This window comes from Betta splendens, chromosome 4, assembly GCF_900634795.4.
Source record: "Betta splendens chromosome 4, fBetSpl5.4, whole genome shotgun sequence".
NCBI lineage: Eukaryota > Metazoa > Chordata > Actinopteri > Anabantiformes > Osphronemidae > Betta > Betta splendens.
The window spans coordinates 23,431,300-23,454,055 of NC_040884.2; the positions used below are offsets into that span (position 1 = coordinate 23,431,300).

Here is a 22,756-nt window from a genome sequence, read left to right on the forward strand (position 1 = left end):
CTGAACATTTTAAAATATTATGACTAATAGCAGCTACAGGTTTAACCACATCTGCTTTACACACAATGCGCCAGTGTCACTAGTAACGACAATGTAAATACTTATAGTTTTCTCTGATTTTACCACAAACAAAACAAATTAAATGAAATCTGATCGCTGAACATATTAGTTTTACTCATATTTATTGATAAACCACGTACTGTGCGTGGCGACGTCACCCGGCGACGCATGACGCAGAACTAGATAAAGCGTCCGTTACCGGGAGGAAGGGAGCGTCCTGCACGAGGACAGGTAAAGAAAAAATGATGTTTGCATGAGAGCAGCGGCTCATTTATCTCACACGCAGCTGTGCGTGGGTTATCGGTGGTTCCGACGCGGACAGAGATGCTTCATCACACCTCGGCTCCGTGCGTGTTTCCGCGGGTGTGCGAGCGGGTGTTTCCTGCAGCAGGACGGCAAAGACCCAAACACACCGGCACCGGAACCGCACTGGAGCCACTGCAGAGCATAAACCCAAAGGGTTCCGGTCTGACTTGTCTACTGATGTCCGTCAGAAACTGAGTCCAACGAAGGCTCCGAAACTCTGTGTCTGTTCTAGAATGAGTTTCCGAAAGGGTTAATATGTGTAAATGATGTCTGCAGCACTGTCCGCGTGAGGTTCAGGTTCGGCTCAGAGATGACTCAGGTGTTTCAGTGTGTCTTCGTTTCCGGTCATGAACCGGTCGCAACGTTTTTACAATGATTTATCGTTGATCATAATATCACCATCCCGCGAAAGTTCCTGAATCATTGTGTTCATGCTGCAGAGCCGGACTAGAAGCCGATGCCCTGTGGCGTTAGTAATATGTTTAATACACACTTTTTAAAGATTCAGGGGAAAACGTTAAAATGATGTTCCACAAATAACAGTTAACAAACAGCGAACAAACAGTTTGTGGTTCAAGTCAACGTTCTAACTTTTACCTTTCTAACTAATCTAAAATGTAGCTAATGGTATTTCCATAAAATGATGTTTATTAGAGTCAATCAATAGTCCTAATATATGGAAATAAAATAACATTACTGACATTACTTTACATTAAAATATGTTTGTGAAGGTTCTCATTCATCCAGGTCAGGTTTATGCTAAATGTTCTGCTCAGTGGACAATATATTAGATTGTCTTTCAGCCCTAATCTCTCTCTCACTGCTTTACCCCCATCCTCAAAAACATCTTGTCTGATTACCATGGCAACCCCTTCCCTGACAGCTGGAGGGGTCAACAGATGGGAGCCACCGTTACAGCTCATGAAATCATCAGAGTGACTGAAATAGATTCAACATTGTTTACATTCAGGGCGTAAACAATTATTAGATCACTGGAACTCATCCCGGTGGTAACTGTGTCATCAATGTCACTCAGGTGGATCACCATGACAACAGAGCCAGGTGAGACCCAGCCTAACGAGGCAGAGTCTTTCCCTGAAGCTGCCGCCCACTCCACACCCAAGCAGGTAAAGGTCATTTGGCTGTTGGAAATTAACCAGTTTGAGGACAGACATGAAGTCACTTTTGTGTCTTTTTTTGTGTCTTCAGGGAGGGGAGGGCGTGTCGTACCAGAGCCGTCCCCCCAGCGTGCTGATCGAGGACTCCACAAGTCAGCTTTCATCGAGCAGCCGCATTGCTCGCTCTCCGGCCAGAAACCCGCTGAGCTTCAGGACCATGCAGGCGAAGGTGACCCTGCTGGACGGGTCGCTGTTTACCTGCACTGTAGAGGTATGACACGTTTGTCAGGTAGAGGGAGGATGAAACTTCCTGGGTGCTTCATAGAGCACCTGTACTGCCTTTCAGAAACGAGCTCGTGGGCTGCAACTGTTTGAGAAAGTCTGTGATCACATCAACCTGCTTGAGAGAGACTACTTTGCATTGTCCTTCAGGGATGCTGACAATAACAAGGTACCCATCGCGTCTGTGTGGTGACCTGTCTGTGTGGAACCTGTCTGTCTGTGTGGAACCTGTCTGTCTGTGTGGAACCTGTCTGTCTGTGTGGTGAGCTGTCTGTCTGTGTGGAACCTGTCTGTCAGTGTGGTGAGCTGTCTGTCTGTGTGGAACCTGTCTGACTGTAAGTCATCCTGTCCCTCTATGCGGCGTCCTTCCTGCCTCTTTGGCATTCTCTCTCCCTGTGTGGTGACCTGTCTGTCTGTGTGGTGACCTGTCTGTCATCCTGTCCCTCTGTGTGGTGTCTTATTTGTCTGTGTGGTGACCTGTCTGTCTGTAAGTCATCCTGTCTGTCTGTGTGGTGACCTGTCTGTCTGTAAGTCATCCTGTCTGTCTTTGTGATGACCTGTCTGTCTGTAAGTCATCCTGTCTGTCTGTGTGATGACCTGTCTGTCTGTAAGTCATCCTGTCTGTCTTTGTGATGACCTGTCTGTCTGTAAGTCATCCTGTCTGTCTGTGTGGTGACCTGTCTGTCTGTAAGTCATCCTGTCTGTCTGTGTGGTGACCTGTCTGTCTGTAAGTCATCCTGTCTGTCTGTGTGGTGACCTGTCTGTCTGTAAGTCATCCTGTCAGTCTGTGTGATGACCTGTCTGTCTGTAAGTCATCCTGTCTGTCTTTGTGATGACCTGTCTGTCTGTAAGTCATCCTGTCTGTCTGTGTGGTGACCTGTCTGTCTGTAAGTCATCCTGTCTGTCTGTGTGGTGACCTGTCTGTCTGTAAGTCATCCTGTCTGTCTGTGTGGTGACCTGTCTGTCTGTAAGTCATCCTGTCTGTCTGTGTGGTGACCTGTCTGTCTGTAAGTCATCCTGTCAGTCTGTGTGGTGTCTTAGCTGTTTGCCTCTGTCTGACTCCTGACATCCATGTTGCAGAACTGGTTGGATCCAGTAAAGGAGATGAAGAAACAGATCAGAGGTGAGTTAGACGCCTCTGACTCAATTTAACTGATTGAATTCTGTAAGGTTTTAAACATACTTTGCAAACTGTCTTGAAATGAATCCAGTATTGAATTGGTGCTATAGCTAGTTATTAACTAGTTATAACTAGCTGCCACGTGATTCATCTTAGTAATGTCTCTGCTCTTCCTCTTGCAGGTGTGCCTTGGAACTTTTCCTTTAATGTGAAGTTTTACCCTCCTGATCCCGCTCAGCTGTCGGAGGACATCACCCGGTAGGTTCCTGTCCTGGATCAGTCGTTGCTGGTTCACACCTGAAGTGACACGTCGCCATCTGTCCGCAGGTATTTCCTGTGTCTGCAGCTCAGACAGGACATAGTTTCTGGTCGTCTTCCTTGTTCCTTTGCCACTCACACTGTCCTGGGCTCCTACACCGTCCAATCAGAACTCGGAGACTACGACCCTGGTACTGAGCCAGCTGCTCCCAGCATCCAAAGGTGGCCCTCGGGTCCTCTGAGATTCCTAACGCTCTACTGTTCTGTCTGTCTGTCCAGAGGAGTGTGGTCCAGATTACATCAGGGAACTCAACTTTGCTCCAAATCAAAGCAAAGAGATGGAGGAAAAGATCATAGAGCTGCACAAAACCTACAGGTCAGCACCGAAAAACATTTACCTACACATAAACACTAATAAGCAGTAATTAAGTAAGCATGATATATTATGTACATATAAGACATGGGCAGGTAGTAGCAGTTGACTATGTGCTGGTATTTAGAGGACTGACTCCAGCCGAAGCAGAGATGCACTTCCTGGAAAATGTAAAGAAACTTTCTATGTACGGAGTCGACCTTCATCACGCAAAGGTAAAGCAATGACAGAACCATTCACACATTGTGCTTTATTTTGTCATGAATCCTGGAGTCTGTGTTTCAGAGGGGGGTTTAATACATAAAGCCCTGAGACAACACACATACACACGAAGCAGATAGAGCAGCCAGTGTTCAGTTAAGGTATAATATGTTAGTAACTGGGGCTTGAACTGCGATAATGTTTTTTAAATTATTTTTTATTTTAGTTTTAGTTCTAGCTTTCTAAATGCACATAAGTTAAAAAGAGCCTAGCATGTTACAGCGTCACACCAACAATCGACCCACTTCCCGTCTAGAATCCATTGTGTCTGTGTGTCTGACTGCAACGACTGATTGATTTTTCCGATTTCATGGTGCTTGTTTTCCACTGGACCAATGCCATAGTAAACCGAGGTCACGCAGCTTCATGCCAGGGGGGTCCGTCCCAATCTAAGCTCATTAAACATGACACAAAATATAGGAGGATAAGGAGGAAGAGGAGGAGGAGGACCAGGAGGGGATGGAGGGGAAGGAGAGGAAAAGGATAAGGAGCAGGAGGAGGAGGACCAGGAGGGTAAGGAGGACCAGGAGGGTAAGGAGGACCAGGAGGGAAAGGGGGACCAGGAGGAGGACCAGGAGGGGGAGGAGGACCAGGAGGAGGAGGACTGGGAGGTGAAGGATGACCAGGAGGGAGAGGAGGAGAAGGAGAAGGAGGAGGGGGGCCAGGAGGGAGAGGAGGATAAGGAGAAGGAGGAGGGGGACCAGGAGGGAGAGGAGGAGAAGGAGAAGGAGGAGGGGGACCAGGAGGGTAAGGAGGACCAGGAGGGAAAGGGGGACCAGGAGGAGGACCAGGAGGAGGAGGACCGGGAGGTGAAGGATGACCAGGAGGGAGAGGAGGATAAGGAGGAGGAGGAGGGGGACCAGGAGGAGGACCAGGATAAGGTGGTGGGGGAAGACCAGGAGGGGGAGGAGGAGGATAAGGAGAAAGAGAAGGAGGATGTTGAGGAAGACAACCAGCAGGAGGAGGAGGATAAGGGGGAGGAGGAGGAAGACCACGAGGATAAGGAGGAGGATGTGGACATGGAGAGCTTTTCTTCCAGTTTTGCCAGGTTTCCAGTAGAGCTTTGCATCGTTACCTGGTTCTTCCTCTCTGTGCTTTGTTTCCTCTGCCTGAATGAGTAGATGCTAGGAAACCTCTTTGACTGCTTGTCTCCAGCTCAGTCGGAGGTAAGGCCTTTCCTCTGTGGTTGTGCTCATTCATACATCTTCATTGTAAGTTGTTGTTCCTAGAAGAGCCCAAAACCTCCTCAGCCCCGTGCGCCCCCTGCTGTGACACCACACTGCCTATACTGTTGTTTTTAAGCTGTAGCTTATTTCAGACTGAAAACACATCAACAAAACTGACTGAAGTCTAATATTTGACCCCAGCTCAAAGACATGTGTTTTGGAGGTGGTAGATGTGTAGTTTACTATTTTCATTTAGTCACTAAACAAGGAAAGGAATCAAACATTGCTCATCAGTGACTAACCAGCTGTTTTTGTGCTGTGATGGATCTTGTGTATGAAGACTTCAGGTTATTCCTACCTAGGTGGTCACAGTCGTTTGGATTTGGGCCAATAGTTGCTAGTTCTTCAGGGCTGAGAGTAGGTTTGAGCAAAGCTGCATTGGAAGCCTGCGGTGCACGGTCTGTTAGCAGAGACAGGTTTGGTTTGAGCTGATATACATGTGATTGGAAGAGACGTGTTGCTTTGGTGAGATTAGCAAGAAGAATGAGCCTCTGTATATAACACTTGACCTCCACCCCCTGACTGAACCTAGATCCTTAACCCACCAGTGGAAAAACTCTAAACTTTTCATCTTTTTTCATCAGTATTTATTTGATTTACTTTGATGGAGCTTAATTGAACAGAATATTCTCAGTTGTCTGTGTTTTACATAAAATGTGTAGCCATGAATGTGTTCCTGCCCATTTGTGTTCAGGACTCGGAGGCTGTGGGCATTATGCTGGGCGTGTGCTGTAGTGGCTTGCTGGTCTACAGAGACAGACTGAGGATCAACAGATTCTCATGGCCAAAGATTCTAAAGATCTCCTACAAAAGAAACAACTTCTACATCAAGATACGACCTGGAGAGGTGAGAGACACAGATAGGTTATTACTTCATTCAGGAACAACACCATTCTCCCTCTTGTTCTAATAGACAGTTCTGTGTGTGGACGTCGATCACACGTCTGCTCTTTTGATTCTGATTGTGTCCTTCCAGTTATTAGTGTCATCAACTGCAAGAATGAACCAGAGCATTTGCAGCTGGTCGTAATCACCCAGCTTCTTTAAGCACAGTTTAATAGACCGGTCCCGGATTTAAACATATCAGTCTTTGCTTGTGTTCTCTGCAAAAATAATCAGCTGCTGTAGCTGGTGATGCTTTTTTACAACATAATTTAATAATAGATCAAAACGCAAAGCAACGTCTTCGGAGATCATATGATGTGTTAACACTTCACTCAAATCTGTCTGCAGTTTGACCAGTTCGAGTCTACAATTGGCTTTAAACTGTTCAACCATAGGGCTGCAAAGAGACTGTGGAAGGTCTGTGTGGAGCATCACTCCTTCTTCAGGTCAGTCTGTGCTTCTACATTACTATATCTGGGCTCAGCTCAGGTGTTGTACTGTACCCTCCACACCCTGGGGGTTGAGTGGTGAACCTAGACACAGTGAGTCCATGTAGGTTTACTGCCTTCATAGCACTCATGAAACAGTTACCATGTTGTGTCTTTGAGCTTTATAATTACAAAGTTCTGTCACGATTTTTACAAACTGTGTGGCTACAAACTGATGGTGTTCAGATATACGAAAACTAGTTCCGCTACTGGAACATATACACATAGACGCTCTGTACTGGCTTCACCTTCTTTAAACTAAACAGTGTCAAACAAGAGTCCCTGCTGGGGAATATTTACCACCATTCTGGTTGCCCACTGAGCAACACCAGGCCCCCCACAGACAAAGAAGGAACCCGGAGAACAAGTATAATCCAATGTTTAATAATGACAACACAGAGAGTGACTCTCACTGACAAGCCAGACACAGTTTACTTGAGCCTAACCCTGACCACTGAGGGCTTGCAGTCCTCCGTGACTGTAGTTTCTCAGAAGTAACAGAATGGGGACTTTGATGGGACGGGAGGTCATTCCTACTAAGATAATGATGGAACAACACAAACTGATGTGTATCCAACTTCTGTGTCATCCAGGCTGGTGTCTCCTGAAGAACCCCCCAAGAAATTTCTATCTTTGGGTTCCAAGTTTCGGTACAGTGGTCGGACTCAGATTCAGAGTCGCAGAGCAAGTGCTCAGATCTCCAGACCCGCTCCACATTTCCCACGATGTGTCAGCAAGAGGAACATGCTCAGTCGCAGCCTGGATGGAGGTAAGAAACACAAGCAACACTGGTGCTTCCTTGGGTAGTGTTTGTGCCGTCTGAGCCGCTTCCAGATTGTTGTGTACTGTGTTCTAACACTGCTTCTAGTTTTTGCAGCCCTGATCCCAGTGGGAGTACTACTACTGAATGCATGAACCGCTGAATCACTCGTTCTGGTGTCAGCAGAAGTAAAATCGCTCATTAGGTCTGGCCTTACCACCACTTTCTGGAATATTTCTTCAAATAGCTTGTGTTGTTGGCCACAGTTCTACAGTCAACTGAATGTACTGTTTGGCAAGAATTAAAAGGACAGGTTGGTTCACTGCCAGAAATATAAGTATGAAAAGCATCAATGGGAAATTAACCAATTATCCTGAAAATCCTCTGTTTTCAGGAATTATCTAGAATAATAATTCCCAGCACTGGTTCCAGTAGAAGGATAGGTCTTAGTGCTAGTACTAGCTTCTGTAGTAAGAACACTGGTTTACCACTGGTTCTTGGCAGTTCAGGAGTCCTGCTCTGTGACTGGTTTGTTTGTTCTTGTACATACTGGTGACCAGAGTTTCTGATTGGTCCTCAGCTACTGGTGTGATGCCCAAGTCCTCTTTAATTGGCTCCCCAGCCTTCACAGCGTCTTCCAAAATCAACGGTGGTGCACACACAGGTAGAGCTTCTACTGCAGACTGTAGTATTCCTGCAGTGATGCTGCTCTGTGATTAGCTACTGCTGTGAATGTGTCATCAACTGTAGGACAATGCTATGATTTGATTAGCTTTTATTGAGATTCATGACTTATAAGGTCAACACATATATTTTTAGTTTGGTTTCAGTTTGTGCCATCCATCATCAATTAATCTTTCTTTTGTGAAGTGGCTAGAAGACAGGTCTGAACAGGACTTTTGTATTATTAGCATTGCAAATAAACAAACTGTGGCGTACAGTGGCTGTACTAAACAGCCACTTTACGACCACTGTCCAACCAGTGAAAAAACACTGTACAGTCACTAAACAACCACTGAACAATTGCTTGTCAGCCACTGTACAACCACTGCACAACCACTGTACAGCCAATGAAAAACAACTGTACAGTCACTGAACAACCACTGCACTATCGCTTAACAGTCACTGTACGACCACTGAATGGCCACTGAACGGCCCCTAAACAACCATTTAATGGCCACTGTACAACCGCTTAACAGCCACTGAACGACCACAGAACAGCCATTTACAGTAACAGCCACTGTATGACCACTAACGACACTGTATGCCACGCTGAATGTCGTATTTTGATGGACAGTCCTGCTTTTAGAGTATATAAGTAAAATATATATACATACATATGTATATATACATACATACCTAGGTATTCGTAGCTATCCTCCACATCTACTGTACTATCTTGCTTTCTGGTAGTTCTGTCCCCTCAGTCCTGACTACCCCTCCTCTCTTTGCCACCTGGTGCCTCTTTGCTGTAGCCAATGGGATCCAGCCTACGCCTCTTTCTCCACCAATCACCGAGCCGTCAGCTGACCTGCAGAAAACACACCCACAGTACCTTCTTATGTTTAATTATATACACAATATGTATTATACCTTGTAAAACACAACACTGACATTAAAACACTAAAACACAAAAGACAAGAAATACTTGAAATAAATACTAAAAAACAGCAGCACAGCAACACATAGACAACAACCACTAAATGATTACTGTACAGCAACTGAATGGCCACTATACAGCCAATGAACGACCACTGTGCAACCACTTTATGACCACTGTACGACCACTGAACGCACACTATACAGCCAATGGACGACCATTGTGCAACCACTTTATGACCACTGTACGACCACTGAACGCACACTATACAGCCAATGGACGACCATTGTAGAGCCACGTAACAGCCACTGACTGACCACTGCACGCCACTGTATAGACCACTGTACGACTTCTGAACACTCACTGAACAACTTGATACTGAAACTGGTACTTGGTGCTTGGTAACTGTGCTGCTCCACATCTAAAGCTCAGGGGACTCAGTAAAATGAATAGAAATCATTGCTTGTCCTCTGATAGTGGCTTTCTGATGGGTCTGAATGCTGCTGGACCAGACTGTGGTGCATGTAACTTCATCCCTGATTGGCTAAGCTTGCCAGCTTGCCATTGCCCTGCCAATGAGCGGCTGTGATGCTTTGCTGTGGCCTGGCTGCGAGCGTCACCTTGGTTTCTACTTCTCACTGAGGATCATTAAGGGAACTCCTGGTGTGCAAGGTGACTCAGATGTGTGTGTGTGTGTGTGTGTGTGTGTGTGTGTGTGTGTGTGTGTGTGTGTGTGTGTGTGTGTGTGTGTGTGTGTGTGTGTGTGTGTGTGTGTGTGTGTTTGCAGATATGGGGTCGGGGCTGTATGCTGCATCAAAGGCCATCACTGTCAGTGACCTCATCACCACAGTGACACCCGAGAGGAGGGACGAGGTCAGGATGGGGGACTATGGTAAGAAGGAACTCTTTAGGAGAGCTATGTTCTATCCAGTGTTGTTATCCATTCGGTGAGCCTCTCTCTCTCTGTCTCCTATTTCTCTTGTTCCCTGTCTCTAGTGGAGGAGCTTCTGGTAATGCAGGAGCAGGTGATGGAGGTGGTTGAAGAAAGCAAAGAGGATCTGCAGCAACAGGAAGAACAGACCAGAGCAACCGATGTGTCCCAGCAAAGTCCTCCGACTCCTCAGAAACAGGATACCAAGGTAACAGACATGCTTCCTACTGTCCCTGTTAATGTTTTTTAGCGTTACACTGGTAAGAATGTTGGTCACACAGGTCAGACTGTTACTGATGACTGTGCTTTTGTTCAGACGGAGCTGACAGACACAGCTGTGGACGGAGAACTGACCCCTACTGAGGTACTGGCCTCTTCACAGGTACTGGTACGCTGTGTGGACAACACTGACCATCTGTCTCTCCTTGCTTCTCTGACAGTCTGATCAGGATGAAGATGTAAAAACTCAGGTAAATTGCATCATGCTTTCCTCACTAATCATATTTGTCAGCTTTCGTGTCCCCTGTGCTGTCAACTGTGTATTTTCAGGAGACATTTGGAAGTCCAGAGGAGATGCCAAAACCTCAGAGTACCATCAGTGCCCTGAGACGCTCCTTTTTAGAGGGAGTGGTGGGAGAGGAGGGCCTGACGGAGTGGGACAAGCGTCTGGCAGCATCACCTGTGCGACGAGTGGACGAGCCTCCGATGATTGAACCTCTAGAACCTGATGAGGTGAGAGCACAGAAGGTTTGCTTTGGTTGCCTAGACAGGAAAAAATGTGTTGTTTTTCCCTCAACACTGACAACACATATCTCTGTCTGCTTTTTAGCTCCTCCCTCTAGACAGTAGTTCATCAGAGGTAGGTGAACCAAACGCTTGGTACAGAAGTTCAAACCACAGCTAAAAAAAGGGTTTCTGAAAAATAATCCGGCAAAATGTTTGCTTAGTTTCACAAAATCACAACAGGTGTGGGTGAGTGTGTGACGGAGAGACCTGGATCACCTTCTCCACTGTGGCAGTGTTTAGGTGTTTAGTGTTAGGCTCTTTAATCAGTTCTGTATCCTTTCATTTGAGGTCTTTGATTTCAAATACTTTTCATAACAAAAAGTCAAAATTTGAATTTAAATTCTGAAAGAACAATAATAAATAACTTTCCCACATTTGTTATAAACATTCTGAAAATGTATAGATTGGTGATTTTAATGGATGGTCGCCTACGTTACTTAAATGTGCACTTCAGGAGGGCGGGGTCATGACAAACCAAGGTTCTCTTCAGCCAGTCAGAGAGAGGACCTGTACTGTGGGGCGGAGCTATGATACGACGTCTGGCACAGTTGTTTTCATGACATCCAGGAATGAGAGCTCAGATGTTACCATGACAACAGTGAATCCTGAGACGGGGGTCATCGGAGGGGGACCACTAATCACAATTCGTGAGGTGAAGACACCAACCTCACCATGTAAACCCTTGACCAGCGTTTTTGAGACAGAAGGGACAATGGCCAGAACTCTGGACCTTGGTGGAGGTGTAGCCTCTGTGAAGTCACCTCAGTCCCTCCTCCTCCCCAATAAATCATCTCTGGAGCAACCAAGCCAAAGCTCCGTCCCTGGCAGGAAGTCGCCCTCCCCAGGCACAGTGGTATGCACAAGAGGTGGTTACTGGTAGGCATGGAGATAAGCATGACAAGAACAAAGGTCAAACAATCCAAACTGAACACATCAGCTCAGAGCTCAGAGCTGCAGGAAGCTGGAGTGAGTCCATGGGAGGCAGCACAGAGCTGCAGTGTTCAGTTCCCTTTTTGTTTAGCTTCTCTTTTGCTTTTTCCCAGATGCCATTTTGTGTGTCATCGTTTGATCAAAATGGTAAAGTCTGTGTTTCCTTTCTTTTTGAGCTCTAATAGCTCGTGATGTGTTTGTTTGACACTTGCTGCTGGTTACTGTACTTTCTTTTGGCTGGTTGCATTTGATTTCTGGTCCTCGGGCTTTCCTTTCCATTAACTGGCATTGTGACTAAAAATGGCTCAGGACAGTGGGGTCTTCACAAATTCAAAAATACAACTAGACAGGAAGCCCAACAAATCCCACTGAGCAACACCTCCAACAGAACCAGACTCATCATTGGGGTCAGGGGATAGAGATGAGAAACAGAGCAACAACAACAAAAACAGGCAGCTTCCAAACACACATTTGGCAAGTTGGACCATGATGTGCACACACTAGGATTGAATTGAAGTAGTAGCACTTAAATCAATAGAAGATTTTTTGTGGAGTTTAAGATGTGAGAGGAGCATAACTGTATATTATTAAGATGTTATTTTATGTATCTAACCAAACGACCCAAAATGAGCAAACGGGAAGTGCTACTGTAAAGTGATGCAGATTTATTGCAGTGCCCACCTGTCGGACTACAGTACAATCACACCTGATTAGCAATTCCAGACTAGTTACTAACACACCTTTCACCCTAGTAATTTCTTTGCTGTCTTGTGGCTGCTGGATCAATGAAGTCTACCTCCCCATCTATCTATCTATCTATCTACCTCCCCATCTATCTATCTATCTACCTCCCCATCTATCTATCTATCTATCTACCTCCCCATCTATCTATCTATCTACCTCCCCATCTATCTATCTATCTACCTCCCCATCTATCTACCTCCCCATCTATCTATCTATCTATCTATCTATCTATCTATCTATCTATCTATCTATCTATCTATCTATCTATCTATCTATCTATCTATCTATCTATCTATCTATCTATCTATCTATCTATCTATCTATCTATCTACCTCCCCGTCTGTCTGTCTGTCTGTCTGTCTATCTACCTCCCCATCTATCTATCTATCTATCTATCTATCTATCTATATCTATCTATCTATCTATCTATCTATCTAGTCTATCTATCTATCTATCTATCTATCTATCTATCTATCTATCTATCTATCTATCTATCTATCTATCTATCTATCTATCTATCTATCTATCTATCTATCTATCTACCTCCCCATCTATCTACCTCCCCATCTATCTATCTATCTATCTACCTCCCCATCTATCTATCTATCTACCTCCCCATCTATCTATCTATCTACCTCCCCATCTATCTATCTATCTATCTATCTATCTATCTATCTATCTATCTATCTATCTATCTATCTATCTATCTATCTATCTATCTATCTATCTATCTATCTATCTATCTATCTATCTATCTATCTATCTATCTATCTATCTATCTATCTACCTCCCCGTCTGTCTGTCTGTCTGTCTGTCTGTCTATCTACCTCCCCATCTATCTATCTATCTATCTATCTATCTATCTATCTATCTATCTATCTATCTATCTATCTATCTATCTATCTATCTATCTATCTATCTATCTATCTATCTATCTATCTATCTATCTATCTATCTATCTATCTATCTATCTATCTATCTATCTACCTCCCCGTCTGTCTGTCTGTCTGTCTGTCTGTCTGTCTGTCTGTCTGTCTGTCTGTCTGTCTGTCTGTCTATCTACCTCCCCATCTACCTCCCCGTCTGTCTGTCTGTCTATCTATCTATCTATCTATCTATCTATCTATCTATCTATCTACCTCCCCGTCTGTCTGTCTGTCTATCTATCTATCTATCTATCTATCTATCTATCTACCTCCCCATCTACCTCCCCGTCTACCTCCCCGTCTGTCTGTCTGTCTGTCTGTCTGTCTGTCTGTCTGTCTGTCTGTCTACCTCCCCATCTACCTCCCCATCTACCTCCCCATCTACCTCCCCGTCTGTCTGTCTGTCTGCCTGTCTGTCTGTCTGTCTGTCTATCTACCTCCCCATCTACCTCCCCGTCTACCTCCCCGTCTGTCTGTCTGTCTGTCTGTCTATCTATCTATCTACCTCCCCATCTACCTCCCCGTCTACCTCCCCGTCTGTCTGTCTGTCTGTCTGTCTGTCTGTCTGTCTGTCTGTCTGTCTGTCTGTCTGTCTGTCTATTGCTATTACCCTGCATGGCTGTAGCCTGGCTGTCAGATCTTGCCACACGATGTTATTCTCAGTTCTTAACTTTGATGTCTTTGTGTGTGCAGCCTAAACCCACGTTCGATGAAATGTCTCCTGAACTCGTGGCACTGCTGAAATCAGCCAGAGAACAAGAAGCATTCAGAGAACACAGCTTGCTAAAGGTACCTGTCTGTCTCCTACATTTCCATGCTTTTGATTTAAATGTATAATCAGGGACATGTAAAGCTACAGCCTTCGTTTGGGACAGTGCCCATGTTTGACCAGCCCTGAGAGGATCAATAGCTAGATAGCATTTACAAGCTCCAGAAGACTTTGACCTTGTAGCCTTATTGATAGAGGTAACAGTCAAAGAGAACTGGTTTGGACACTATTGGCTCTTGATGTAACCGACAGTTTACTCGTTCCTAAGGTTAAGCATCATAATCTGTACAGTTGCTTTGTGAAGTGGGTCTGATACAGGCTCATGCAAAACAGAAGTAAAACATGCTGAACAATGTGACGTCATGTTAACACGTTAAACGCTGTTGACACCTAAAGGCAGGGCCAGAGGAGAAGCGTGAGACTCCTCCTGCATCCTAGAAAATAATGTCCGAAGACACCATATCTTTAGTTTAACAGAGTTCAAGCTGACAACAGGTGACTTAATCATTCAGAATCGGAGAAGCTAAATGTTCTTAAGGGTAAGAATGAGTGATCATTAGTCCACTAACACCCTCCTCCACCTAAAGGAGGTTCACATGGAACCACTGATGTGAATTACTTTAGATCCTATTTTAGTTTTTGTTACACAGATGTCAAACCAGCTGTTTCACATTGTGTCTGATGCAAACATTATTACTGTCATGTTTTGTAGTTTGCACCTGCTCAGCCCGTGGAAATGAACAGGGAAGGCTTCTCTTGTTTTAACAGGCCAACACCTGGTTGTCTGCTGTTTGTTTTCTGGTTTTAGACATCAGAGAAGGTGGAGACCATTTTCCTAAAGACAGAATCACAGGACCAAGACCAACAAATGGTGGACTATCCTCAGGTAGACAATGGAACCTCTGTGGGCTCACCCCCTGATAACCTCCCACCTCCTCCCCCCGGAGGTGGGGTGATGCATGCTGATGATATCGCAGAGTGCTGGGCGAATGTCAACCAGGCTAACAGTGAAGCTGATGATGATGCTAGCAGCCAGCTTAGCGATGACGCTGCTAGTGAGGTTAGCGAAGATGCTATCAGTGTGCTAGCACAAGTAGCGGTGGAGGAGGCCATGGAGGTTGCAGTCACACAAGCTAGTGATAATAATCAGGATAGCGTCAATGCTAATGTTACAGTCAGCTTTAGTGGGCAACAGCTGACTACCATGGAGGCTGAGGGGCTACCTCGGTATTACTGCAATAATTCAGACACAGATGACTCTGAAGAGGATGAACAGAATTACCTCCCACCCACCTGCGCAACCAATGAGACGGAGCCACCTGACGATGATGAAGCCTCTGTGTCTCAGCAGGAGGTAAAGGCCAAACACCACCCCTCCTTCCCTCCGCCTTCTTTCCACTGAACTCTTCCCTAGTCAAACCAACGGCGTCTATCTCCCTGTACCACCGATCTGCCCCAGTCCAACCTGCTCCAGTGACCCTGTTTAGGTGAAACCCGTAACTCTCTTCCCAGTAAGCCAACATCTGTAAGTAGTGGAACAAGTGTTCAACTGACAGAAAGCTGTTCAGAATCAGTGTTGGCAGACACAGACTAGTTCCCAAACTGGCTCAACAAGACAAACAAACAAAGTTTCTTGATGTAGTTTGCATTATTTTATAGCGAGTTGAGGATGATGAACTTTTTTTGATAAATCAATGACTTGTTGATGTTTCAGGTCCCAGTGATGAGGAAAACTCTGACCTACGAAGCTGCAGGGGTGAGGGTTGTTAATGTGACATTAAGCAGTAAATGAGCCATCTGCAGCTTCTGTATGTACAGTAGTTATGTATAGTAGTTAGATACTTTAGCAGGAGCAGTTTAGGTTTCTAGATCAAAAGTGTATCGGTAATAGTTTGATACTGATTTTTTTGTCTCAGGGCCAAGTGGACTCTGATCCTGCTGCAGGTCTATTACTCAGCTCCCAGACATTCACCTCTGAGACGTCCACCACCAGCACTACCACACACATTACCAAGGTATGCCGTGGAAACACCAAAGTCTGTTACAACCTCGGGTTTTCAGATGCAAACTAAACGGCAACTTCAATCTATACTCCTCCTGGCCGTTCACTGACGCAAACTAATACCCAAATGCCACGACTCAGAGACAAATGTATAATATGTTAATAAATAACAGGGAAATACGTACAAACCAAGACCACTGCATAGGCAGGGTATTCAATTTCTACACATACACACTAAACATGCAAACAAACAAGGAACAAGAACAAACCTGAACCATGAACCATCAACTCTAACGTATCTGAACCCTGGGTAACATCCAACAACGAACCAACAAAAACTTTTCTTCTTCTTCTTCTTCTTCTTCTTCTTCTTCGTCTTCGTCTTCTTCTTCTTCTTCTTCTTCTTCTTCTTCTTCTTCTTCTTCTTCTTCTTCTTCTTCTTCTTCTTCTTCTTCTTCTTCTTCTTCTTCTTCTTCTTCTTCTTCTTCTTCTTCTTCTTCTTCTTCTTCTTCTTCTTCTTCTTCTCGTCACTTCTTCTCGTCTGTTTCTTCTCCACCGTCTGTCCCCTCCCACTTTCTTCTGCAACCTATACAAATTTCAGCCCTTTGTCTCCTGGTCCCAGCAGTACTGCAATTTTCCCCTCAGACTTTGACAATGATACAGTGATGTCAGTTGGCTCATGCTTAAGACCCTCTTTTGCTAATTTATCAGCTCTTTCCCAAACATTCCTTCATGAGCAGGTGTCCACATAAACCGAACTACTACATTCTGTTTTACTACTACTTCTGAATATAACGACGCAGAGTCGCTACATATAAACTTTACCCGGCCTATACTGTTTAACCCACTCCGACTCTTATAACACTGCACACATCTAAACTGATTACACGCTCAAGTCATTTGATGTTCTATTACTCACTTGCTCATAACTTCAAAACCGCTGTACACAGACATAAAACAATGACATTTCTGGACTCAGCGCGAAATTCTCGTGCAGAAAAGTGCCTCCTGGATGGATCCTTAGATCCATTTGTATACACATGAATGAATCCAGGGTTTTGCTTTTCCACATACAAATAAAACTCAATACTTAAATCCCCATACTCCTTTTATTTTTTAAACCTCAACATCTCCAGATCCACAACAGGACTCTCCATCCTCCATATTGGACTAAACTTCCTCTCCAATACACCCGTTTCTCTAGCTGATTCTACTCCCCCCTGACCAAAACTCCCTTTAATCATTCCCAAACATTCCCAGCAGTCCTCCAAAATCTCTTTTGTAGGGTGGTCACCCATAAACCCTTCCAAATCTAACCAGTAGTTAACTAAAATCTGCTTTCTACGCAACCATAGAGGCATTTCCATCATTTCCACCTGCAAGGCACACACTAGGGAGGTTTTAGTCGCTTCGATGCACAGTCTCGTGGCTCTGGATTGAATAATATCAAGCTTTTGTAAACTTGCTTTTGCTGCTGAACTGTATGCAATACTCCCATAGTCTAAACCAAGAGGGTACAAAACAAAAGAATGTCAGGGTGCCCTCTGGAGGCATGGGAGCCGACGCACACAAAGACAGATATTTCTGCATTCTGAGATAGAACCACAGATGAAGGGTTGGACTTTGTCCTTAACATGTTTCGTAACTATAATGTTTGTCTCCAGCATTAGGGATAATGAATTTAATGTTGTATTGGTCTTCAGATGGTCAAAGGAGGACTCGCAGAAACCAGAATCGAGAAAAGAATTGTGATTTCTGGAGACACAGAAATTGACCACGACCAGGTAAGAAACACATCACAACAAAACATTACATCAAGATAGAACATGGATTAAATGTTGAGGAATCTGGGAACGACTGTACCATTCAGTCAGCCAGGATTTAATCAGTCACAGGACTGAGTGGAAACAGGTTGGACCTTGTCTGTCCATAAATGAACCCAGACCTGGATCAAACCTAAACTGAGCCCTGTGTCTCTTCTGAAGGCCCTGGCCGTGGCTCTCAGTGAGGCTCGGCGTCAGCATCCTGAGTTGTCTGTCACACGAGTTGTCGTCCACAAAGAAACTGAGGTTTCCCCTGATCAAGTAATTGAATAATGATGTCACAGGTAACAGATGGCGGCTGGCGTTGGAATGCTAACTGCTTGGCTGGTGCATGGCAGCATTCATAACACTGCTACTCAGCTGATCAATGATCCATCAGTGGGCACGATCTCTGAGCAGCTGGAAGTCTGACATGGACTAAAGCAGCAGCCTACTAAGAAAAAACAGGTTAATTGTGTAATAAGGGAACAATGTGCATGGATGCAAGTAACCAAGTTACTGTAAATCAGCATATACATGCACAAGACAGAATATACATTATGCATGGAAATTCACAACATTCTCAGATGTTATAGTCAGTATTTACAACCCAGCAATTTTCAAATCTGTGCAACATAAAACTGGATTCAGATGCGTCACAGGTTGACAGACACTAAGAGCAACCACTGCAGTTGCAGGAAGTTGTTCAGTTGCAGGAAGTTGTTCGCTAGTTAACGTGGTCACGACTTAATACTGAATACCCCATTCTCCTCCGAACCGCACTGGGTGACAGAACAAACACAAAAGCAATCTTTCGCATAGATATGCTAGACAGTACTTAGTGCTATATTTGGAATTTCAACACGTAGACAGCCAACAAATAAGGCAGATTTTAAAATTTGTATTAATATGAAAATAATCTTTATGAAATAGAATTTCATAATAATGAGCAGATTGTAAAGCATAATTAAACATATTTTATTATAATAAGCTTTATTTGGAAAATGTTTTTATAGAACCCGGGGACTTGGGTGCATGTGCTCACACTGAACATTATCCACATTCCTTGATCACCTGAACCACTGTTTCTGGATCTACACGTAGATCTGGATTTAAATCTGGACCTGATTGATGTACTGTAATGTTCAGGAAGATCTCCAGCGTATGACAAAAACAGATTATATGCAGTAACACTCATCAGAAAAGATTCTGAGAGATGGTCATCAGGTTACCTTTGAATGTTTGCATGCAGACACATTCCGTCACTTCTTGTCCAGTCTGGGCACATCTCACTGTAACAATTTACCTGCACATAACTTTATTATCCATTGATGTTATTCCAGCTCTATAGTTTTCTTAGAAGCGCTACAGTTCATCCAACAGCTCACAGGACTCTGAGCTTGAAGCCAAATAGTTGGAGCTGTAGATTTCTTCAGAACTTCCATCATTTAGTTCATGTTGTGTTTTTGCAGTCTGTCTCAGACTGAAATCCAACAATAGATGGTTTAATGACACAGAGCTCAGATAACATCAGTGACACGTGGGAAAAAGGTGATATTATATTTTAATCTATAGCTTTTTCTTTCTTTTAGGACTGAATGAGTCTCTGATGCATTGTGGGTGTTGCAGTCCATACAGCATCACCGATTGGACATTAATGGAACTGAAGATTTACAGCACACACACACACACACACACTGACACAAACAGACAAGTGAGGACCTCCATTGACATAATGCCTTCCCCAGCCCCTAACGCTAACCATCACAACTAAAGGCAGACGTCTAACCCTTGCTCTAATCCAAACCAAACCTCAATGCTTACCTGAGCCTTCAAATCCCTTCTTGACCCTTCTTGACCCCAAATAAGCCTTCAAAGTGGTGGGGACCGGCCAAATGTCCTCACTTTGTCATGAATGTCTCCACTTTGGTAGAAAAAACAGGTTTTTGGTCCCCACTTTGATGTAAATGCTAGGTACACACCCACACTGACACACACAAACACACACACACACACACAGCATGATTCAAGGGGTCTGTGTCTTTAGCACTAGCTCCATAGTCTGATTCGATTTTGAGGGTTTAATTACCACATTCAAAACAACAACTGAGGCAGATGCTGCTGTGCTGCCATCAACATATTCTCATAGCAACCAAAGCCAATTAACCGCAGGAGAAACTTTCACCACAGTTATGTTTCTGCCTCCATTTCGTGGTTTTGTCAAGCCCCGCCCCCCCACACACGGCTCGGGTGTTAGAACCTAATGAGGGCAATTCCAACAGCTTTATAAAGCATTTAGTACCGTTTATATCACATTTAACTGCTTGTAAGCTTCTCACCTGGCATGGACCTGACAGTTTCAAGCAAAGGGTTTACAGCCAGAAATGTAAAATACTGTAGCATGTATGCTAGCACTGAAAACACTAAACTTATAGCAGCTCTTAGAATGCAATAGTGATTGAGTGCCATTGTCTCATCTCACCTGTAAACCTGTGCTTAGTTAATTTATTTCTACCTGGTGAGTCATGTTTGTTACTTATTTATTTATTAGATGTGTTTGTACATTCCCTTTACTATCACGACCACCCAGTGTCATTTTTCACTCTGTATTTTCTTTGTCACAACATTCTGAATCCACTAAACTGAAATAAAATTAGCAAGTGCTTCAATCTAATGTAATAAACTATGTTTCTTTGTGTCCTGGCAAAAAGGCAGGTATTCATTCAAATGGTACCTGTCTTCATTATTGTGATTTCTCTTCTGGGTTACAGTCTAAAACCACGTGGCTGTTTTTTGCCTTGGAACTCTGCGATAGAGGTTCTTTTTAGATCATTTGGCTCGATTCCTCCGCCCAAATGGAAATTAAGACATCGAGTTTCTAGTATTCTAGTGTTGCTTCATTGCTTGACACTCTTTGCCGTCGAGTTGCACCGGATCATATCCACCTGGATGACTGAGAGGTTTCACTGACGTGAAGCTTAAGATCAACACAACACAAAACCGAGAAGAAGGTCCAGCAAATGTGTGGGCACACGTTGTCCAGAATCAGAGCGTCAATTACAAATGGCAACAAGAAACATTCAGACCCCTGAGGGTCGCTGCTGGGTGCCCACCGGGGGGCAGCATTGAGCAGTGCATCCCCTCTGCTCCTGCCAGGACCATGTTCCCCCACTGGACCCCCCTGGAGGAGTCTCCTCACAGGTACACACGCCTCACCTCACCCTTAGGTCTAAATTATCTTAATTGTCACCATTATCATTATTTCAGACAGTATTTAACGTGTAAAATTGTGATTTCACAAGCTGCTTCTTCAGACCCTCCTCTAGACACAGACCCAAACAACTGGCACTAAAGACTTTGACTCACTTTCTAATGGTTTTGTTGTAAATTTTCTTTTGAGAAATAGAAACACTGACTTTATGCCAAGGTTCTGGTCCAGGGATTCCTTCACAGAACAGCGGAGTTGGGTTCACATGAATTAGTGACTCTGTTCGTCAAGCTCGCCTTCAGCAGAATTGGTTGGCTTCAGGGAATCAAACCATCAACCCTCCACAATCAGCATTAAACTGTTCATCTGCACTAACAGAGACAAGGCCGAAGACCACAGACTGGGTCAAATGTTGCAGCAGAACATACACTGTCGGGAGGGTCGTTGTTTTCTGATCTGATGTGTCCTCACAACATTGGTACCAACCACGTGTCTGGAAAAGAGCAGCACAAAGACAAGTAGGACACTCACTCTCCACCCCTCCCACAGAAATTTCCAGAAACTAAACTTGGCACCACTTCAGTCTCTCTCACACACACACGCCCATGTGTAGTGATGCAGAAGCAGCTCTATGAATGATGTTCAGCTCCAACGACTTGTGATGTCGCATAACAATGTAACTGATGAAAACTGTCTGAGCTTCCGCTTCCTCATGTCGTTGTCATCCTGCCACATTAAAGGCCTCAACCACTGTGAAATCAAGGAAAACAAATCCTCCATGTCTGAATGTGGCCACATCTGTTTCCACCATCAGACACAACCTGCTCAAACACCTGGAGTTACCCTGAACCCACCCAGTGTTCTGATCTGCCCAGGGCGTATCAGGTCCAGGAGACGAGAGTCACAGAGGCCTGATCCAGTTTGAGTAAATAATAGGGAAACTTGTGGTTCTGAACTGGTACTTGGGTAACAGCTGCTGTGTTCTGGGCAGGAGTCCTGCTGCTGTGTAAGTAAACAGTGACCCGATATGAGAAACTGCTGCTTTATCATCTGCCCATAATCCCTGTAACTGTGATCCTTTAATAAACCAACTGAAGCACATTAGGCCCAGATGGAGCAGAGGGTGTGTTTGTTTTTCCCATCCTCAGAGAGAAGCACAGCTGCACTGTAAAAAATGAGAAGTGGGCCTAAATAACTTCCATGTGTTCTGGTCGTGTGTCTCCTGCTGGTCCCGCCCCATCCACCTGTCACTCACCTGCTGCTGTCCAATCGCCTGCTCCGGCCTCTCACATCCTCTCACCTGGGAAGAGTCTGGTGCAGGGGTGGGAAAACTTGATCCTCCAGGGTCGCTGATCTTTCTTCCCCAGTTACTTGGTCCATCTGCTTTGAAGCTGGTCGACCCAGTGATGATTTGTTTCTGGACTTCTCTGGTTGCTGCTCATGACCACAGGTAAACTGCTGCAGCTGTGTGGGAGCGTTAGCTCGTGTGTGGCCTTTCCTACCTGAGACGTGATGGCGTGCGCTCTGGTGCATCGGTCTGTGCGTGGATCTCTCATTCTGCTGATGACACAGGTGTGAAAATCCGCTGAAGGTGACCTGTACGGGATTCATCCACACAAACGGGCGTCTCAGTTGTCTTTACCCTGGAGGCCGACACAGACGGTGGACAGCATTTCTGTTTGCCTGTGTGTGACCAGCAGCGCTTTAGCAGCAACAGCTGATTTGACCCCCTGATGTTTTACAGTGTAGAGAACAGAGGGCGCAGTGAGCAGCGGCTCTCTGCTGGACACGTTAGTGACGCTCCGTCCGTCCTGACGCTTCCATCAAGGAGAACCTGGATCCAACTTTGGTCGGACTGTACTTTTACCTGAGGATTTGGTTTGAGGGCTTTTCTTTCACAGCTGGAGGATTGGAATCAGCT

At 44.8% G+C, this 22,756-nt stretch overlaps 1 protein-coding gene and 1 long non-coding RNA gene across 10 annotated transcripts; one reads left to right on the forward strand and one right to left on the reverse strand.

Annotated features, from left to right (window-relative positions):
- The first annotated feature begins 188 nt into the window (after positions 1-188).
- LOC114853950 (protein 4.1-like) lies at positions 189-20,301 on the forward strand. Of its 9 annotated transcripts, XM_029147891.3 has the most exons (28): positions 189-291; positions 1,403-1,493; positions 1,576-1,755; positions 1,831-1,935; positions 2,847-2,889; positions 3,069-3,144; positions 3,214-3,335; positions 3,424-3,520; positions 3,645-3,732; positions 4,900-4,944; positions 5,699-5,851; positions 6,238-6,335; positions 6,971-7,146; positions 7,718-7,801; positions 9,525-9,629; positions 9,734-9,876; positions 9,985-10,032; positions 10,109-10,138; positions 10,218-10,400; positions 10,498-10,527; positions 10,909-11,307; positions 13,748-13,843; positions 14,632-14,709; positions 15,538-15,579; positions 15,740-15,838; positions 17,529-17,609; positions 17,811-17,932; positions 19,220-20,301. In XM_029147891.3, exons 2-27 carry the CDS (start codon positions 1,413-1,415, stop codon positions 17,919-17,921), a joined length of 2,793 nt encoding a protein of 930 aa, XP_029003724.1. In that variant the 5' UTR covers positions 189-291; positions 1,403-1,412; the 3' UTR covers positions 17,922-17,932; positions 19,220-20,301. The 9 variants fall into 9 exon arrangements, 2 of the variants coding, with proteins under 2 accessions (XP_029003724.1, XP_029003725.1); XM_029147892.3 differs by lacking the exon at positions 17,811-17,932; XR_003785693.2 differs by lacking the exons at positions 17,529-17,609; positions 17,811-17,932; positions 19,220-20,301 and having other exon boundaries at positions 14,632-15,579.
- On the reverse strand, positions 7,143-22,749 carry LOC114853986 (uncharacterized). Its single transcript, XR_003785703.3, has 3 exons — positions 22,091-22,749; positions 21,264-22,000; positions 7,143-8,668 (listed from the first exon to the last, which is right to left on the reverse strand). It is a non-coding gene; the product is annotated as an uncharacterized LOC114853986 (long non-coding RNA).
- Between the last annotated feature and the right edge of the window lie 7 nt (positions 22,750-22,756).

Coding starts and splice junctions, on each gene's coding strand:
- LOC114853950 (XM_029147891.3), top strand. CDS start 1,413: ATGACAACAGAGCCAGGTGAGACCCAGCCTAACGAGGCAGAGTCTTTC. Junction 10,401..10,497: donor AACCTCTAGAACCTGATGAG/GTGAGAGCACAG, acceptor TCTGCTTTTTAG/CTCCTCCCTCTAGACAGTAG. Junction 10,528..10,908: donor TAGACAGTAGTTCATCAGAG/GTAGGTGAACCA, acceptor TGTGCACTTCAG/GAGGGCGGGGTCATGACAAA.